This window comes from Vipera berus, assembly GCF_964194415.1.
Source record: "Vipera berus genome assembly, chromosome: 1".
In the NCBI taxonomy this organism is placed as follows: domain Eukaryota; kingdom Metazoa; phylum Chordata; class Lepidosauria; order Squamata; family Viperidae; genus Vipera; species Vipera berus.
In genome coordinates, this window is record NC_138202.1 from 282,309,456 (window position 1) to 282,327,541 (window position 18,086).

Genomic DNA, 18,086 nt, shown 5'->3' on the forward strand with positions numbered 1-18,086 from the left:
CTTCCTTTCAGCTCTCAGCTTGATCTTGAAACTTCAAAAATTCTTCTTCATACTGTAAAACTTTGGCTTCTCTCCAGGTGAAGAATAAAAATAAATAATCCTACCCCACCCCCACCTGACTACACATGTACATGTGTGTGTGTGTGTGTGTGTGTGTGTGTGTGTGTATACACACACACACACACACACACACACACAGAGTCACTTCCATCCCACAGTTACAATTTGAGGAAAGAAGGATGGGGGCAGGACAATGCAAACCTGGTGAAGAGGAGATGAAAAATGCGCCACCTGCTGAGATTTCAATGGCTCCCATTGCTTTTTCTGCACATCAGAAACCAGGAACTGCAGAGGGGGAGAGGTTTTAAAAATTCCTATGAAATTTCAATCAATCTTAAAAGACGCATTCCTCTGTAACATGTAATAAACCATAAAACGGGTTATTCCCTGTAACGCATAAATATAGCTGTAGATTTTATTGGCATTGATTCATTGCAGTATAAAAACTAATTACATGAAACAATAATAATCGAAGGCATAAAAAAACCCACTGCCCAGTGATAAATTATCTGGCCTATATTGCATTTAATAATACTTTTGATTTTTGATAGTTTTGATAGTCATATACTAGACTTTTGTCTGGTTTGGGGACTGATATTACTGGTTTTTGTCGAAAGAAAATTGGCATTTACAGTAAATGACGAATCCTGTTTTATCTGTTGAATATTTACCCAGTGAACATTTTATCAATCTTATGTACTAGCTTTTTCCTTCTTTGAATGTTTTTGGGTTCCAAGATGGAAATATTCAGACCACTGACTCAGCAGGACAAATATGTCATTATATTAATCGGTGATTTTTATAAATACAGTATTTAATTCCATCACTTTAATTTGGAAGAAAAAAGAGATCCAGTGTCCTGGATCAGGCTCCTAATCCAAACTGTAGCCTTGCATCCCTACTTATAGTTAGCTCTTGAAAACTCGGTTTATAGGCTATATAACATGTTGACCTACATCAGCCTTCTCAAATCAGGCACCTTCCAGTCATGTTGGGATGCAGCTCCCAAAATTACCACACAAACCAGAGATGATCAGTGAATGCACAGATTGCTAAATGTTACACTCCTCTGTATTGATTCAGATAGTCCTTGGTTAATAATGGTAATTAGGTCAGGACTTTCTGTTGCTAAGCAATGCAGTTGTAAAATTCAATGTCATGTGATCACGTCCCTTAGCCACAGCAATCCTAGCAGTCCCCATTGCTGTCATTAAGTGGATCAATCTCGGTTGTTAGGTGATGACCCACCTCATCCAAGCCAACTCCAGCTTGGTCCCTCAAGCCCCAAACCTTAGTAAGCTATAGTAAGACTGTCTCTTCTTGAATTTCTCCCATCTCCCTATTCCCCCATCTCTCTCTTTTTGGTCACCCTGCATAGTGGTACTCTCTAGATGGGGGCAGGGGCTAAGAGGCTTAGTGCTGAAGCAGAGCTAGTCTCAGCCTGCTGCTGGCAACCTGATACCTCTACTTCAGCCCCAGCATTGCTGGCATTGCAAAGAGTGCTGCCCAGCTTCATGATGCAAAGCCACAGCCACTCCAGAGCCAAGCCTAGCCTTAACTTCAGCTGCCTGCACTCTGCCAGCCCTGTGCTTTGCCAGCCCTGTCGCCCCCAGTTTACCTTTGCTATCTTCTTCCATCCTCCCTTCTAGAAGTGCCCTCGCTTACTGACCACTTGTTCAGCAACTGCTCAAAGATGTGACCGTGCTGAACAAGTGTACTTACGATCTGTTCTTGAAGTTCTATTGTCATGCCTTCACAGTCACGTGATCGCAATTCAGGCGCTTGGTAACTGTCTCACACTTATAAGGGTTGCGGTGCCCTGTAGTCACTGACAAGCCAGCAAGGAAGGTCGCAACTCACTCTGGTAATTCCCCATCCTTGGCCTTCCTGTGCATTACGCTGCACACTCCTTTCCTTGGCTTCCCTACTCTTGTAACTTGCCACATTTGTTAGCCCTTCCAAGTAAATTAGACAGGAAACAACTAGATCAGGGGTCTTCAAACTTGGCAACTTTAAGACTTGTGGACTTCAACTCCCAGAATTCCTCAGCCAGCCTGGCTGAGGAATTCTGGGGGTTGAAGTCCACAAGTCTTGAAAGTTGCCAAGTTTGAAGACCCCTGAACTAGATGGACTAATTCTAATTTATGATAAGGCTAAATTAATAGAATCTTGCAAGTCTGAGGACCCAAATTTTCTGCTGTCACTAAAATAGTCTTTAATTCCCAACCTAGTCCTCTTCCATCTTCTACTTGTTAATGTTCTGATCTTAATCCTACCTCATTCTCTCTGTTCCTGCATTAAAAATTCCCGTGCATCATAACTTCAATGCAGGTTGCAAAAGCCGCAGAGTAAAAAGAAGGGAAGGGACTTTGCCCTATTAAATTCAGTGGGAAAGATTTGGAGCTGTTACGCTCTCACCCTCTGAAATAAAGGAGCATCACAGTTCATAATAAACTGGACTAGAATGAATAGAACACCAGTCTTATTCTTTCTTACTTGCACAGATCTGGCATATTTGTTTAAGCTCGGTGCATAAAGTCATAGATTAATAAATGCCCCTGCATTTACAGTTTGCCTTTCTGCTAGAGAACAGGGCTTGCTAACAAAAAGTTGAGGCAAAGTTCTCAGTAAGTTTTCAGTCACAAATTCTGTGATATAAGCCCCTCACCTCCATGCATTTCTCCCAAAGCACTGGGGCGGGGGAAGATCTCCAGAATTGTGGTACAGTTGAATGTTTCAATGAGCACGCTAAATTATTACACGCATAGGGAATATTTTAAACTGCATTAAGTACAATTAAAATCAGTCATTTCCCCTCTTTTATTTTTCTATTCCAGGCTCATTTTTTGGAGTGCGGCCCATTGCATGCCACTCAAGGATGTCCATGGGGGAAAGGGGGTGTAAAAAAAGTGACAACTCTGTGATCAAAGTCCTGCCCTGTTTTAGTGCTTCAATATGATTGTGGCTATCAAGATAACTTTTTTAACCCCACCCTCTGGACATCCTTGATGCCATTCAAATGTTAGTTTTCTTAAACCATTGATCTAAATAGTGAACTGGGTCTGTAGGTACCTAGCAAATGTTTTAAATACAATATTGTATTTATTTATTTAATTAACTTACAAGATTTATATGGCTGCCCACTCATTTACAGTGACTCTGGGCATTTTAGAAAGAATAAGTGAAATGTGCTTTTTTTCTAGTGTAGGGGTGATGTTTTGTATCATAGGAAAGATATTGAAGAATTTTATTTTTTTCACCGTGTTTCAAAATTAGTATGTCATTTTCTTTTAATATCAGAAATCTCTTTTTGAAAAGAACAGATACAATTCTACCTAGTTTTTTTTGCTGTATTTTAAAATATGCTCCAAACTGACACTATTGAATTCATTTGCTCTGATATGAAAGTGGAGCAAATATTTAATTTTCTTTCTCTAGAGTCTATACTAAAGTGCTTTCCTGTAGCTCAGTCATGCCCATTTTATTTAGATGATTATCATCTTTATAAAATACTTTTCTCCAGTTACATGTTCGCGTAACTGTGTAATTCATTAAGATATCTGCAAAAAATATATTTATGCCTTGATTTACACTGTTTGTATAGTGTTACATCAATTTTAAAAGAGTCTCTAAAGGGCTTTTGATCTGCAACTGCACTTCTAAAAAAAATAGACTGATTTTCTCCTATTCAAGACAAAATCAATGCAAAATGGAATTGGAACAGAGATTTTAAAATTTATACAATTTCCCATCTTTCTGAATAATTCAAAAGCTTAAAATTTGACAGAAAGTTCATAGCATAAGAACTAATAATTTATTGCAAAGGCAAACCGTGGAAAGTTATTTGTTGCCTTAGAAACCCTTAACTCTAGATTTCCTGCCTCCTAGGTGAATCCAACTTTACTTGTAAACATTACATCAGTGTTGTCCTTTGCTCACAGTTACTGCAGGGTTTAGTTTTTAGCTAGGAAAATGCTATTGAAAAGTTTCCCTCCGTCTCAATTTCCCTCCCTCTCTACTAATGTGGAAAAACATTTCCGTGCACAAACAGAAAGATTTTTGCCCTTTTTCCCCCCTGCAAAAAGGCTGCCTCCTTGGCAGATATCTTAATGTACCTGAGACGACTAATTAAAGAAGGAAGTGGTCAAAGTCATTCTTCTTTGTAGACTTCAAAGGTGATCCCTCGCCTTCCTTCTCTTTACATTTTACTGTCTGTCTCTCTGCAGCTGTCAGCTTACCCTGAGAGTTTCATGGCGACAAAGCTGCCTCCTTCTGCTCCATAAAGTGACAGCCCTGGGTTGGTGGAATGCAGGTGTGGGAAAGGGAAAAGACCAAGATGAGCCTGCTAATGATTTCTCTGACACCCCATGCTGGGCTGCTAAAGAAATAAATCTATGCCCACTTCTCTTTGTTTGGTCAGATATTCTAGGCTCTACTGCCTTTCCCTGCTGCAAAGGAACTGGGTTGTTTTTTTTAGGCAATGGCTCTATGCTAAAACATGGCATCTTATCCAGGGCTTGAAAACTTTGAGGCTTTAATTAGAAGTGGAGACACACAGCACCAAAGGCTTCTATTTTCTTGATAACTTCGCTCTGCAAATGCTTCATTCGGTGTTAACTCCACTGTAGCTTTAGATTGATTTGAAGAATGGAAGAAGTCAAATGAAAATCTGCTCTCCTGCAGACATCGTGTATCTTGCTTCCAGGCTAGCAGAAAATTAGGGTTAAGAGTTTTCATTTCATCATTATAAACGTTCTAGTATTCAGCTAGTCCTCTTGATTTTTTTGGTTACCTTCAAGTAAGCACAATGAAGCTAGATACTACGGGCTGTGTGGAGGATAAGAAGATTCAGATTTTCCTCCCTGTGTGTCTTCTAGATATGTATGCAAAAAACGAAAGCAAAACAGCTGTAATTGAAATCCCATTTACCAGTCCCTAAAGTCACACTGCAGAAAAAGTTATCTTGCAAGTAAAAACAGTTACACTGCTTGTCTCCGTGAAACCAATGGAGTGTATTAGCCATGCTTAACTACAGTCTTTGCTTTTAAGGAAAGGTAACAACCACCACTAGCTAGGATGGTTGTATTTTATTCATACTGAAAAATCTAATCTTGCTGTGGATGGCCTACTGATCTAAGCTAAATAAAGGAGAATTAAATTAGCCTGATGCCCCATCGGCAGTATGTTCTTCTAAACCAATAATTAAAAAACCCAGGCATTTAAAATATTTTCAAACATTATTTCAGATACCATGTTTTTATAAAATAAAGTGCAGTTGAGTTTGTTTAAAAAGATTGAAAGGCAGATATTGCAAATGCCAAAGATTACACAATGTGTTTACATGTCCTATCCAAAAATTGAACATTTGTAATACTATCTCAATGTAACGCAATAGGAAAAAAAATTTTTAAACTACTTCAAGGCAGAAAATATGTAAAAAATTGTAGTGTAAGTCCTACAATAAATTTACCGTATTTTCTGGCGTATAAGACGACTGGGTGTATAAGATGACCCCCTACATTTCCTGTTAAATTATAGGGTTTGGGCTATACTCGCCGTATAAGACTACCCCTCTTCCAACGCACATCAAATAAAAATTAAAAAACATCAGATTTGATTTTAATATGGTAATTTTAATTCAAATGCTTATGACATGCAGGTGCTTAGTAGGAAAACTGTCACTTATAAACATAAGGCTGTTTGTCATCAAACATGTAGACATAAAACAGTGCAAGTGGATTAAACTATAATAATAATAATAATAATAATAATAATAATAATAATAATAATAATAATTTGTTGGAGGGGACCTTGGAGGTCATCTAGTCCAACCCCCTGCTAAGGCAGGAAACCCTATACCATTTCAGATAAATGGCTGTCCAGTCTCTTCTTAAAAACTTCCAGTGTTGGAGCATTCACAAATTCTGGAGGCAGGTTGTTCCACTGGTTAATTGTTCTAACTGTCAGGAAGTTTCTCCTTAGTTCTAGGTTGCTTCTCTCATTGACTAGTTTCCATCCGTTGCTTCTTGTCCTGCTTTCAGGTGCTTTGGAGAATAGCTTGGCTCCCTCTTCTTTGTGGCAGCCCCTGAGATATTGGATCACTGCTATCATGTCACCCCTCACCCTTCTCTTCGTTAAACTACACATACCCAATTCCAGCAACCGTTCCCTATTTTCCTAATTCACTTTTTCACTTTTCCTAATTCACTCTAAAGCTTTCCCTGCGCAGAGCCTTAAGTAACACCAGCTGCCTGCAATTAGTGCAGGTTCGCATCCCACCAGGCTCAAGGTTGACTCAGGTTTCCATCCTTCCAAGGTAGGTAAAATGAGGACCCAGATTGTTGGGGGCAATAAGCTGACTTTGTAATAATGCTGCTGGGGGGGGTGAAAGCCCTAATAAACAGGCATATACACAGAATGAAGGCTATTGCTAAGCACATTGATTTGTGCTTTAAATTGTAACCCACCCTGAGTCTTCGGAGAAGGGCAGGATATAAATGGGATTTTTAAAAAAAAGACCAAATGGGAGATCCGCTCCAGGTTTTCCAGCCAGCCCGCCCAGTTCCTGAGTCAAATGTGTCCTTAGAGCTAAGCCGCTGCTCTGGCTGCTGCCTTCCCCACCTGCCTTTCAAGTTGGGATATACTACAGCTGCTCTTCAACTTTAGAAGGAAAGACGCCCAGACCCCAGCCTGTAAAAAATCACAGACTGCAGCTTCTTCTCCAATTGGTCCCGCTTTCCCTGCGCAGACTAAATGGGAGATCCGCTCCAGGTTTTCCAGCCAGCCCTGTCCCTAAATTTTCAGCACCCGGCGTATAAGACGACCCCTGACTTTTGAGAAGATTTTCATGGGTTAAAAAGTAGTCTTATACGCCGGAAAATACGGTAATTCCCCAGCATGGCCCAAAGTGGGTGCAGTTTGTATCATTGTCCTACCCACTGTAGTTCTTGCCTTTCCTCAGTGTACTAGATGTGACACCTGCTACCAAAAGTTTTGCTTCACAAAATTCCACAAATTAAACAGTGCAGATTCATTGGATATCAACTTCCATAGTCTCTGGCTAGCCAAAGGCCATTAGGACTAGGTATTATAGGAATTGATACAACACATCAGTAAATAGATTGGCTCTATGGAGGGAAAATATAATACATCAAATCCTTATGTCCATTTTTCACACTGTTGCAGCATCCCTGTAGTTAAGGCTCAAAGTTCAGATGCTTGGCAACTGGAATGTATTTATGACAGTTGCAGTGACCTGGGATCATGTGATCAACTTTTGTGACCTTCTGACAAGCAAAGTCAATGGGGAAGCCAGATTCACTTAACAACCTTGGTACTAACTGAACAACTAGTGATTCATTTAACAACTGTGGCAAGAAAGGTCATAGAATGGGGCAAAACTCACTTGACAAAATGTCTCACTTAGCAACACATGAAGTGTTTACCCCACTTTACAATGCCTTGGTAAGGCCACACTTGGAATACTGCATCCAGTTTTGGTCACCCCAATGTAAAAAAGATGTTGAGACTCTAGAAAGAGTACAGAGAAGAGTAACAAAGATGATTAGGGGACTGTAGGCCAAAACACCTAAGGAACGGTTGCTGGAATTGGGTATGTCTAGTTTAATGAAGAGAAAGACGAGGGGTGAGATGTTAGCAGTGTTCCAATATCTCAGGGGTTGCCTGAAGGCAGGACAAGAAGCAATGGATGGAAACTAACCAAAGAGAGAAGCAACCTAGAACTAAGGAGAAATTTCCTGACAGTGAGGACAATTAATCAGTGGAACAACCTGCCTCCAGAATTTGTGAATACTCCAACACTGGAAGTTTTTAAAAAGAGACTGGACAGCCATTTTGTCTGAAATGGTATAGGGTTTCCTGCCTGAGCAGGGGGTTGGACTAAATGACCTCCAAGGTCCCTTCCAACAACATCATCATCATCTTCTTCTTCTTCATCATCATCATTATATAAATGTTGGGCTCAGTTATGGTCATAAGTTGAGGACCACCTGTATAGCAAACCATTGGTTCCCTTAATGAACCTTACAATATGCTGCTTTACTGGACAGGCTCCACTAAAGCTATATGTTGAGAACTACTTGTATACATAAAGTGATGTCAATAATTAGAACCACTGAATGAGGGTGAAAATGTTGCATAATTTATCATATAATCTGCCTTGCAGGCTATGTCTTATTCTTATGTACAGTTATCTACATATAGTTCATTAAGTGCCTATGTGAAGAACCACCCCATTTAGCTATAAGCAATTTAACTTTTCTACTATTTCTATTGTTAGAACTTCAGCAAGAATGTTTTCAAAGAGTATCTGGAATGTTTGCTGTGTATTTGAAAGAACTACATTCCTAAATTATTTCTTCTCAGTTTCTGTTGTTAACTTAGTTATTAAAAACATATTATGTAGTTTTGACATGTCTTATTAGTAAAACTTTCTAACATTTATGTTCTAATATGGCTTTATCCTAGCCTTTCAAATACTGAAGTCTTATATGAATAATCTCAGGCAGCAACTATATTCACACATTAACCTGGAGAATATCTTGAGGTAAAATGAACAAAATCTTGCCTCAGAAATCCTCTGTCCTTTTATTCTTTATGAGAAGTCAGTGATTGAGCCATGTGACTGATGGCGATCAATCAGAGGTCAAAACATGGCAAAATTGAGATAGGAAAGAATTCTGCTTTGAAAGACAAAAAAAATTGCTAAATTTAAAGAGGAATAGAAAGGCTATCTAGATTCTAGATAGCTGAACAGAAGGCCACAGAAACCTTTCATTATTCAAATACCAATTTAAATAGAATTCTAATGCAGAAAGAAGTGAAGAAAATGCCCCAAATAATAATTTGTATAATATAATAATATAATTATTAGCCGACCCTGCACATATTTTCAGCATTCAAAGTCCTTCATGCAGCTCTGAAAGGTCAAACAATACTTTATACAGCAGCAAAATGTTAGCTGTTCCAATCTCATTCACCAGCCTTAAGCCAGTTGTTTCAAATGGTAGAAAGGCCTGATTTTTTTCCCCCCTCTTACCTTGGAAAACATTTGCTCCATTTGCTGTTGGCTTTTCATCTTCAGTTTCATAGGAGTTGGTGGCCGACAAATATCCACAGACTACAACAAAAGATTTGCAGTCTGACATGAAAATTGGTAGGGGGACAATGATGATTATTTTTTTACTCTTACAGAAAACTAGAACAAAATCAATTCACCCAGTAGCAAAGAGATAATTCATTATGAAAAGGTGAAATTGTTTTAACCCCTTTGGCTGAAAAATAATAGTCGAAAAAATGAATAATCTGTTCACAAATAAAGCTATTCAGTCTACGTAATTTTATGAGCATTAGGATAAAATGTCAATCGGATGTTCTTGCTTGACAATAAGTTTATACAATGTGGTGCACTCCATCAATTTAGTTGTTTCCTATATATTTATTTATTTTTTATTTTTTTATTTTAATCCCATTTATATCCCGCCCTTCTCCGAAGACTCAGGGCGGCTTACAATCTAAAGCACAATGTGCTTAGCAATAGCCTTCATTTTATGTATATGCCTGCTTATTAGGGCTTTCCCCCCCCCAAGCGGCATTATTACAAAGTCAGCTTATTGCCCCCAACAATCTGGGTCCTCATATATTTGTTTCCATAATATTAAAAATTCAAACAACATTAACATAAACTTGTTTAGCCCACTTTCCCTCTTAACCAAGGGAACTGAATACTCTGCTAGGTACTGACTATTTTATTTATTTTATTTTTATTACATTTATATCCCGCCCTTCTCCGAAGACTCAGGGCGGCTTACAAGCTTAGCAGTAGCCTTCATTCTATGTATATGCCTGCTTGTTAGGGCTTTCACACACACCCCAAGCGGCATTATTACAAAGTCAGCTTATTGCCCCCAACAATCTGGGTCCTTTTCTATCAAGGGTTTTGGAAGAGATGTATACACAGGATCTGCACAAATGTAATGTTCAAATATATATTTTCAAGTGGAGTTTTTTTTATGATCCCACTGAATATGTCCATTCATCAGCAAATGCAGACCATTGTATACATTCCTCATTTTTTAAATTAGTAATAATCATTATCTCATTACCGCCAACACAAATTAATTTATAAAATGCAGAACAAATGGAAGCAAAAATAGGATTAAAATTAAGCCTAGCCTTTCTTTTTCACTGAGGAAAATTATTAACATTAATAAAAGCTATAGTTAAATATATTGATTTACTGAAAACAAACTTTCCTAAACTGAGATCTTCCAACTAAGAGGTTTGGGACTCTGAGATATATAGATAAGGCTCCACCCAGTTATTCACAACCCTCAGAAAAAACACAAGTGAGAGTATTTGTGAACCTCTGGAAAGTACCAGATTCCCCACTTTTAGTTTATTGCTATATTACTGCTCCAGTTACTGGGGAATATGCTAAATGGAAGTATCAAAAACAAACAAACAAAAAAATCCCTACAGAATTCCATTCTTCTGTTTTCAGGATTCTGGAAAGATGGTTTAGAAGTGCACGACAGCCAAATTTGCAAGGATTGAGAATGAAACATCCCATATTTCAAGAACTGCAGACATTACAAAGAAGTAGGAACAAAGGAAATAAAAGGAATTCATAAACATGTCATACGTTTATGTAAAGAGATGAAGTGCATCTCAATTCTCCTCTTAGACCTTATGACTATAACCTGTCAATCAATGCCATTATTTCATGATGCCATCGCACATGGATGTAAATACAGTTCATTCAATGGCCAACTGAATGGATATTTCAGCCCTTTGGCAAACCTATGGCAAACTAACATAACCATACATTAGAAAGGAAGAATAAACCAAACAGGATTTCAGGAGGAGTCATTATTTCAGCACAGTGACACCTGTGAACACTTGCTTCTGTTTCAGGAGAATGTCACAAAAATAGGTATTAAGACAATGTATCAGTATCAAACTTGCACAAAAGTTACAGTTGTGCAGCTAATTTAATCCAAGCCATTTACACATTTTCATAATTTAAAATTTGTAATTTGGAAGTCCTAGAAGGAAGCTACTTTGTTAAAAAAAGCAGCAACATTTGCAAAATGTAAATTAATTGGAAATAGTTTTCCAAACACATTGGTTCACCAATTTAAGGTTCCTATTAAGTCAGAAAGTTGCTGCACCCTGGTTTTGCCCAAGCAGAATATCTACCACTACAAACATCTGTGTTACAACAAGTTGTTTAGTTTAAGCACAACCCAGCTGAACAAAGAGAGGACAGCATATCACTCTTCCTGAATCTGTGGCACATGTATTTTACACTTCTATTTTACACTTACATTGTAAACAATAAATTTCTGTTCTTTCTTCTCTCTCTCTCCCTCCCTCTCTCTCTCTCACACACACACACACAGTTTACAAATAGAACTAAACAAAATGCATCGATTTATTGATTCTAATCCCCAAAAGCGAATATCTAGTAACAGCTCAAACTTGACCTCAAGTATGTTATCTGCAGAATAGACTATCAAAAGGAAACTTGAGAATGGTGCAATCAAAGCATGAGATGCCCACGTTCTAAATCCCCTAAATGAAGATTTCAGTAACAGAAAATGAAAATTATTCTCACAGTTTTTAAGAAACATCAACATTTAATAAGGGAAGCAAGACAACCTGAGACAAAGGGTCTCCAAAGTGTGTATTCAATGTATTTTCAAAAAAAAAGAAAAGAAAATAGTAATAGCACTTAGGCCTATATTCTTTTTTTTTTATTGAAAAGTTTTATCATACATTTTGTCTTTAACAAACCCCCCTACCCCTCCCCTATCCCTCCCTCCTTACCCCTCCCCCCTCCCCCCCCCCGACTTCCCAGAGCTAAGTACAAGGTATAAAAAACAAAAAAAAAAGAATCATAAACAACCATATGTTAACAACCGTAAACTCTAAAATCTATCACTCTCTAGCTCATATAGGATAACTACAAACACTATTAATATAAAATATATAAAAAAAGAGGAAAAAAAAAGAGAAAAGAAGGAAAGACTTATTCAAATGCTACATGAAACTTTTTAGTCCCATATTTGTTCTGGATATACTCAATCCAGGCCTATATTCTACTGCACTGTGGTTTACAGTCCTCTCTAAGCAATTTACAGAGTCAGCATATTGTCCCCCAATAATCTGGATCCTCATTTTACTGATCTCGGAAGGATGGAAGGTTGAGTTAACCTTGAGCCGGTGAGGATCGAACTGCTGAACTGCTGGCAGTCGGCAGTCAGCAGAATTAGTCTGAAATACTGCATTCTAACCACTGTGCCACCATGGCTCAGATTATGATAAACCAACAGATGAAAAAGTTGGCAAAGCAATGAGGAACAGAGTCTTTGGGAACACTCAATGGTGGGAAAATAGGTTGAGAGAATAAGTGTAAAAAGCTGGTGAGCAAAACTGAGTTTCCAGAAACAAAAGGCAAGATGAAAAGCAAACTGCAAACTTAGGCCCTAAAGAACCGTTTCAAAGAATGGGAGCAGCGAAGCAATAATAATTTCATCAGATACAGAAAAGTAGCAGAGATTTGGGGCTTGAGGAAGAGCAAGAGATGCTATTGGGGGGCACAGGAAAAATAAAAGAAATAAAAGAAGAAGCTCCCCACTAAACTGAGGAACATATTTTGAAATTTATCAAACTCAGACTGGATTGAACCACAGTCGTGCTTGGTGGAATTCATGAACACATAAAAAGCTGAAGCCAAGTTTGGAGTTGAAGAAAATCTGAAGCAAAGAATTAAATAAGTAAAAAAAAAAACCTCAGCCAGAATTTTTTAGGGGCAGGAAGAAAGAATTATAGTTAAAAAAAGAAAATGGGGTGAAAGCAAAACAATGAAAGAAAAGTGATCTAGTGGGGCCCGGGGGAAGAAAGAGAGAATGCTCAAAATATTCATGTAAGATCTTACCAGTCTTTTTTTCAGAATGGAAAAACATCCTTACTATGCTTGTATCGCATCTTTCCATTGAAGAATGAAGTTTGTTAGCCACAGTAAACATGTGGAAGCTAATTAATAAACTGTTAACATCCCTGTTAAAATATTTTCAAAAAAAATCATGATCTACACCCTTCTAAATAAAAAGAGGTAGCTAAACAGGCTCCTCGTAAGAAAGGCAGTTCCCAGGATAGTCCTACCCCAAACTATTTTAAAAGATTAAAACACCATCTAGGAGACAACTGAACACCAATGAAGTTTCATCACAGGTGTGATTTGATTACCATACTATGCGTGAGTGAGCAGCCTTATTACTGCAATTTTTACCCAACAAAACTTCTGGATACTCTTACTTTTCTTTAATAGCTCACACTGCAGCCTTCTACTATCATAATGGAGCCAAACCATGAATAAATATTGCCAGATCTGATTGATTCAGGAATAGGTACATGGCTCTGGGGTGGGAAATTCGACTATTGTCTCTCTGGTCCTTGGCACCCTATAAAGATCCTGATTGTTTAGGCTCAAGAAGCACATCAGCTCAAGATCGAAACTCTTTTTTCCTTCCTTTCAGAAAAATCCAAACCCAATCTCTACCTTACCACGGCTGCAAAATGCATTGCAGCAAATACAAATCACAATCTGACACTAACCCAACATTCTCACTTACAAACATGAAAGAAATGCCAGTGAGTAAGGCAATTTATTGCCAGAGTAAAACAAATCACACAATATACCTCGAAACACATTGGGTGTTTTTCAAACAGACTTGTTCTCTGAGCACACGTGGATTGCATTTCCCCAGTAAGATAAACAATGCTCCCAGGTTTGTCTCTTATCCCTTCAGAATCTTTTTAGTGACAGATTTTTGCACTAAGCAGTCAAAGTGTGCCAGCACTGCAGTGAGCGATACTATTGGTGTTAGCTGCAGCATGCTGATACATCCTTGACAACTAGCACATCATTAGTGATACCTTCACAACTAAGGTCAGATGGCACACAAAGCAGTATATCCTTAAGGCAACTGTGTAGAAAACATTTACGTCCTTTATCATTGGTTCTCTTGAATTTTATATACAGTATGCACACATGTATGTAAGCACGTGTGTGTTTGTGTGTACACACATACATATACATACACACACGTCTATATCTGATATAGACTAGTCAATTGAAAACAAACTTCATCTCACAATGTTGCTAGAATCTGTCCATTAGTCCAATTAAGAATTACATTATAGTGAAGATATTAATAAGCACAAGGTAAAACATAATATTTGTCCATATACAGTTTTGTTTACATCTATCACTTTGTCATACAAGCACTATAAAATAAATTTTTAAAAGTTGTCAAGATTCTGCACAGATACCTGAATTAGACCTAATGTATCGTCTGTCCACATTAAACTCATAGACTGGGATGATGAATCTCATAATCTAACTCAAATTTACATTTATATTTCATTTTGAAACTTGTTAGTCTAATTCAATAACTTTCTTGCATTCCTGAGAAATGCTTATCATACAAGGAACCAAATATTCTCTTTTGGGAGTAACATTTGTAAACTAAAATTTGAGTGTTTGCACTAATAATTGACTTGTCTACATAGTTAATTATTCTTATAGCAAAGCTGGGATTATTTTCTAAGCTAGTTTTAGCTTAGAATCCTTTTTAGCTAATTGAATCCTTCTCCACCATCACTATCAAACTGTATATCTCTACAGCATATCCCAGATTAATATTAACAAATTCAGAAACACATCAAGATTGAGATAACTATAAATATTGACTGGATGCTACTGGAAACACATTGTTATGCTTCAAACTCTGATCTATTCTGGTAAAATATCCAGTTGTATTGGAGCCAATTGATAAACTGGGTTATACTGGATTTCTAGTCTCAAAGGCTCTACAGAAAAATAGGTTGGGAAAAGCTATACCAAGAGACAAGATATAGCAAATTATAACAAAATAGTCATTAAACAATCTTAAAAATGTATGGCTTTTTTAAAAAAGTGCCTTAATTCTGAAAAAAGGATGTTGGATATGTGTGTTTATCAGGCATTTTTTTTGTCATTTCCCTTCTCATCCCATTTCCTTTCCAAAGTAAACCCCCCCTGCTAACTTGCTTCTTTCTACAATTATGAAATATTATTGAAATACTGTATATAACTATGGTAGCTTACAATATGAAATATGTGGAACTATGATCTTTAGTTTGCATTTTTATCCATTTTCTATTATCTGCTCTGCTATTTAAAGTTACTTATACAAAAGAAAATAAATCAACTATGTTCGAACTCTGTAAGTATAGTAGGTTAATTATCATTAGTTCTGAAAAAAATAACTAAAGTTGTTAATCTTGGTAGATGAACATATAAAGGGATCATTAAAAAATGCCTCATTTCTCTTAATTATTTCCACCAGTGCGTCGATTAGTTTGAGGAGTTTACCTCACAAATGATAACCTGAAATGCATTCGATTTTAGTCCCAAAAAACAGTGGCTATTCAAATGTATGAAAAGGTGCTTTTTCATTCCTCCATTTTATTTCTCTCACATATATGTGAACAATTTCCCTTGATTCACTCTGCCTCACAGTAATAAGGATTCAGCCAAGATATATTTATTTTAGGCCAGGCAAACATAGGTCCATGTGGCCTACCTTTGACTGGGGCGGGATGAAAGGCAAGAAGGGCCTCCTAACGGTTTGGTGACATCTCCACTAATCCTCCCTCCTTCGGGGAACAATTACAGATGTCAACTAGAAGGCATCTACAGGAAAATTTCCAAGGCATATTCTGAAAAGATTTTGCTTTCCAACCCAAAGTAAAGCATTTTGGTATCATTCTGAATGATGAGAGTTCATCGGGTCACCTCAGACTGATGTCCCTATATATTGACATAAAAAGTGCTTGCCACATGTAGATAGATTAGATACATTTGTCAAAAGGATTAGGGCCAGGGGTGCCCAACTTCAGCTCATCAACCTCTTCATGAAGTTTCAGATTGTTCAGTGACTCCCAAATATTATATGAAAATAATTTAACAAATGGCACTTTAACTAATATTACTTTGAATAATAACAAGAACAACAACCATGGATAGTCCCATCGACCCATGGGGGTCGATATGGGCCACTTTGAAAAACTTTGGAATAGACAAATTATGAAAAATTAAGTCTGCAAGGCATTATATTAATTGAATAGTCGTTTAACAATCTATTAACTACTCATAATTCATAGGCTACATGCTTATAAGCACCAGGTCTAGGGTGGATGCAAAAAAGGTGGAACTTAAGGCTCTGTAGCTGTGCTCCCCAAGTCATGCAGATAGCATCAATGAGCTTTTTTTTTCCAATTCAGCCATGAAACTCTTTCATAACTGGCTTAAAGCCAATCAAATTGAAGGAGTGCTTAAAGAATCTTTCTCTGGTGCATACCCTTCTTTTGGCCTGATCAGAGGCTAAGGGTAGCTTTCTCAAATCTTACCTTGGCCTTACATGCAACTGAATAGCTACGAGGAAGGAAAAAGTATTGTTAATTTCTTTCCAATGTAACTTAAAACCTATCACAATGCTCCAAAACTACTGAACCAGGAATGAAACAGATGATCCAATCTTCTTCATCTGTTTTAATGGGTTGATTATTAAAGTGTTGAAATACAAAGAGTATTTTTTAAAGCAAATACTGCAATGTGAAAGAAATAGAAAAAAGAAGAAAAAAGCAAGATGATAAGAAAAATCTACCATATTTAAATTGTAAAAAAACAAAAATATATTGCAGTATTATAAACCATACATTATATCCCCCTTTCTCTTCCATCTGTATCCCCACTATTGGTCATAATTAAATTATTTGAATTTTGCATCAAATATTAGGGATTGTTGTTTGTTTCTATTTAAGTTCTAAAAAGGATATTCCAGATATTTAAATTTGCCTTGCTCTGTGATACAGTATATGAATGGGAGCCATTTTTGCCTGAATTTTCTTAAACTTCCTTTATGGATATATTATACAATTTTAGTCTCCCAGAATGATATTGTAGGCAATGTATCTTTTTTCCAATATTGTGCTAGGTTTATTCTTGCTATGATCAACATGTATCGTAGTAAATTGCAGTATTTTTCACTTAGTTTTTCTGGAATTATGCCTAGTAGAAATATCTGTGGTTTCAGTTCAATGGATTCTTTTGATTCACTTATTTCTAACAGTTTTGAGGGTTTTTTTGTATGAACGCTACATGCGATAACATGTTCTTTCTTTGCAAGAGTGGTGAATATCTGAGTTCGGATGTAGGATGAGGGGTGAAGATTCGTTGTTCGAACTTATGGGTTGATTTCCAAACATTTTGTTATCAGGCTAGGTAACATCTGCAGCAGAGTTTAGGGGATGTCAGTGTCAATGTCCTTCTGTTTATATCTCTGCTGAAGATATAAACTGAACTTTAATAATCAACACATTAATCAAGCTGAACTCCGCTGAAGATGTTACCTAGCTTAGTAACAAAACATTTGGAAATCAACCCACAAGCTCAGAGAACGAGCCTTCAACCTCATGGTCCTTCTTTCTTATGGCATTTCCAGTGCTTGTTGTTATGTGCTTTATCTATCCTGGCAACTGTAGATTGAGGTATATACCATCGATAGAATATTTTATATCTGTATTATGGTTCATCGCACAGTCAGCCAGATGTTCAGACTGAATTTGGCATTTTTATTCACCTATCGAGTCCTTCCCAAGAATCTGGAATAGGCAACGTTAATGTTTGATGGTGTATTATTATTATTTTCTATATGTATTGATATATTATTATTATTATTATTATTATTATTATTATTATTATTATTATTATTATTATTATTATTATTATTATTATTATTATTATTATTATTAGACTTGTATGCTGCCCTATCTCCCAAAGGACTCAGGGCAGCTAACAACAATAAAATACAAATAAATACAAATATTAAAAAAGAATTAAATTGTGTCAAAGTCCCACAATATGCTATTGTTATATCTATCAAATGCAAAAACTG

General features: G+C 37.0%; 1 protein-coding gene across 4 annotated transcripts in view; it reads right to left on the reverse strand.

Moving 5' to 3' along the window:
- LOC308669028 (uncharacterized protein) overlaps positions 1-18,086 on the reverse strand; it is a 36,306-nt gene that overhangs the window by 15,638 nt on the left and 2,582 nt on the right. For all 4 annotated transcript variants that reach the window (XR_014026648.1, XM_081329469.1, XM_081329468.1 and 1 more), the window contains exons 3-4: positions 9,119-9,199; positions 262-345 (exon numbers count right to left, since the gene is read on the reverse strand). Coding sequence is in view for 3 of the 4 variants with exons in the window: in XM_081329469.1 (XP_081185595.1) it covers positions 262-345; positions 9,119-9,169 (135 nt within the window). In the remaining variant the exon portion in view is untranslated. The remainder of the gene's footprint in view (positions 1-261; positions 346-9,118; positions 9,200-18,086) is intronic.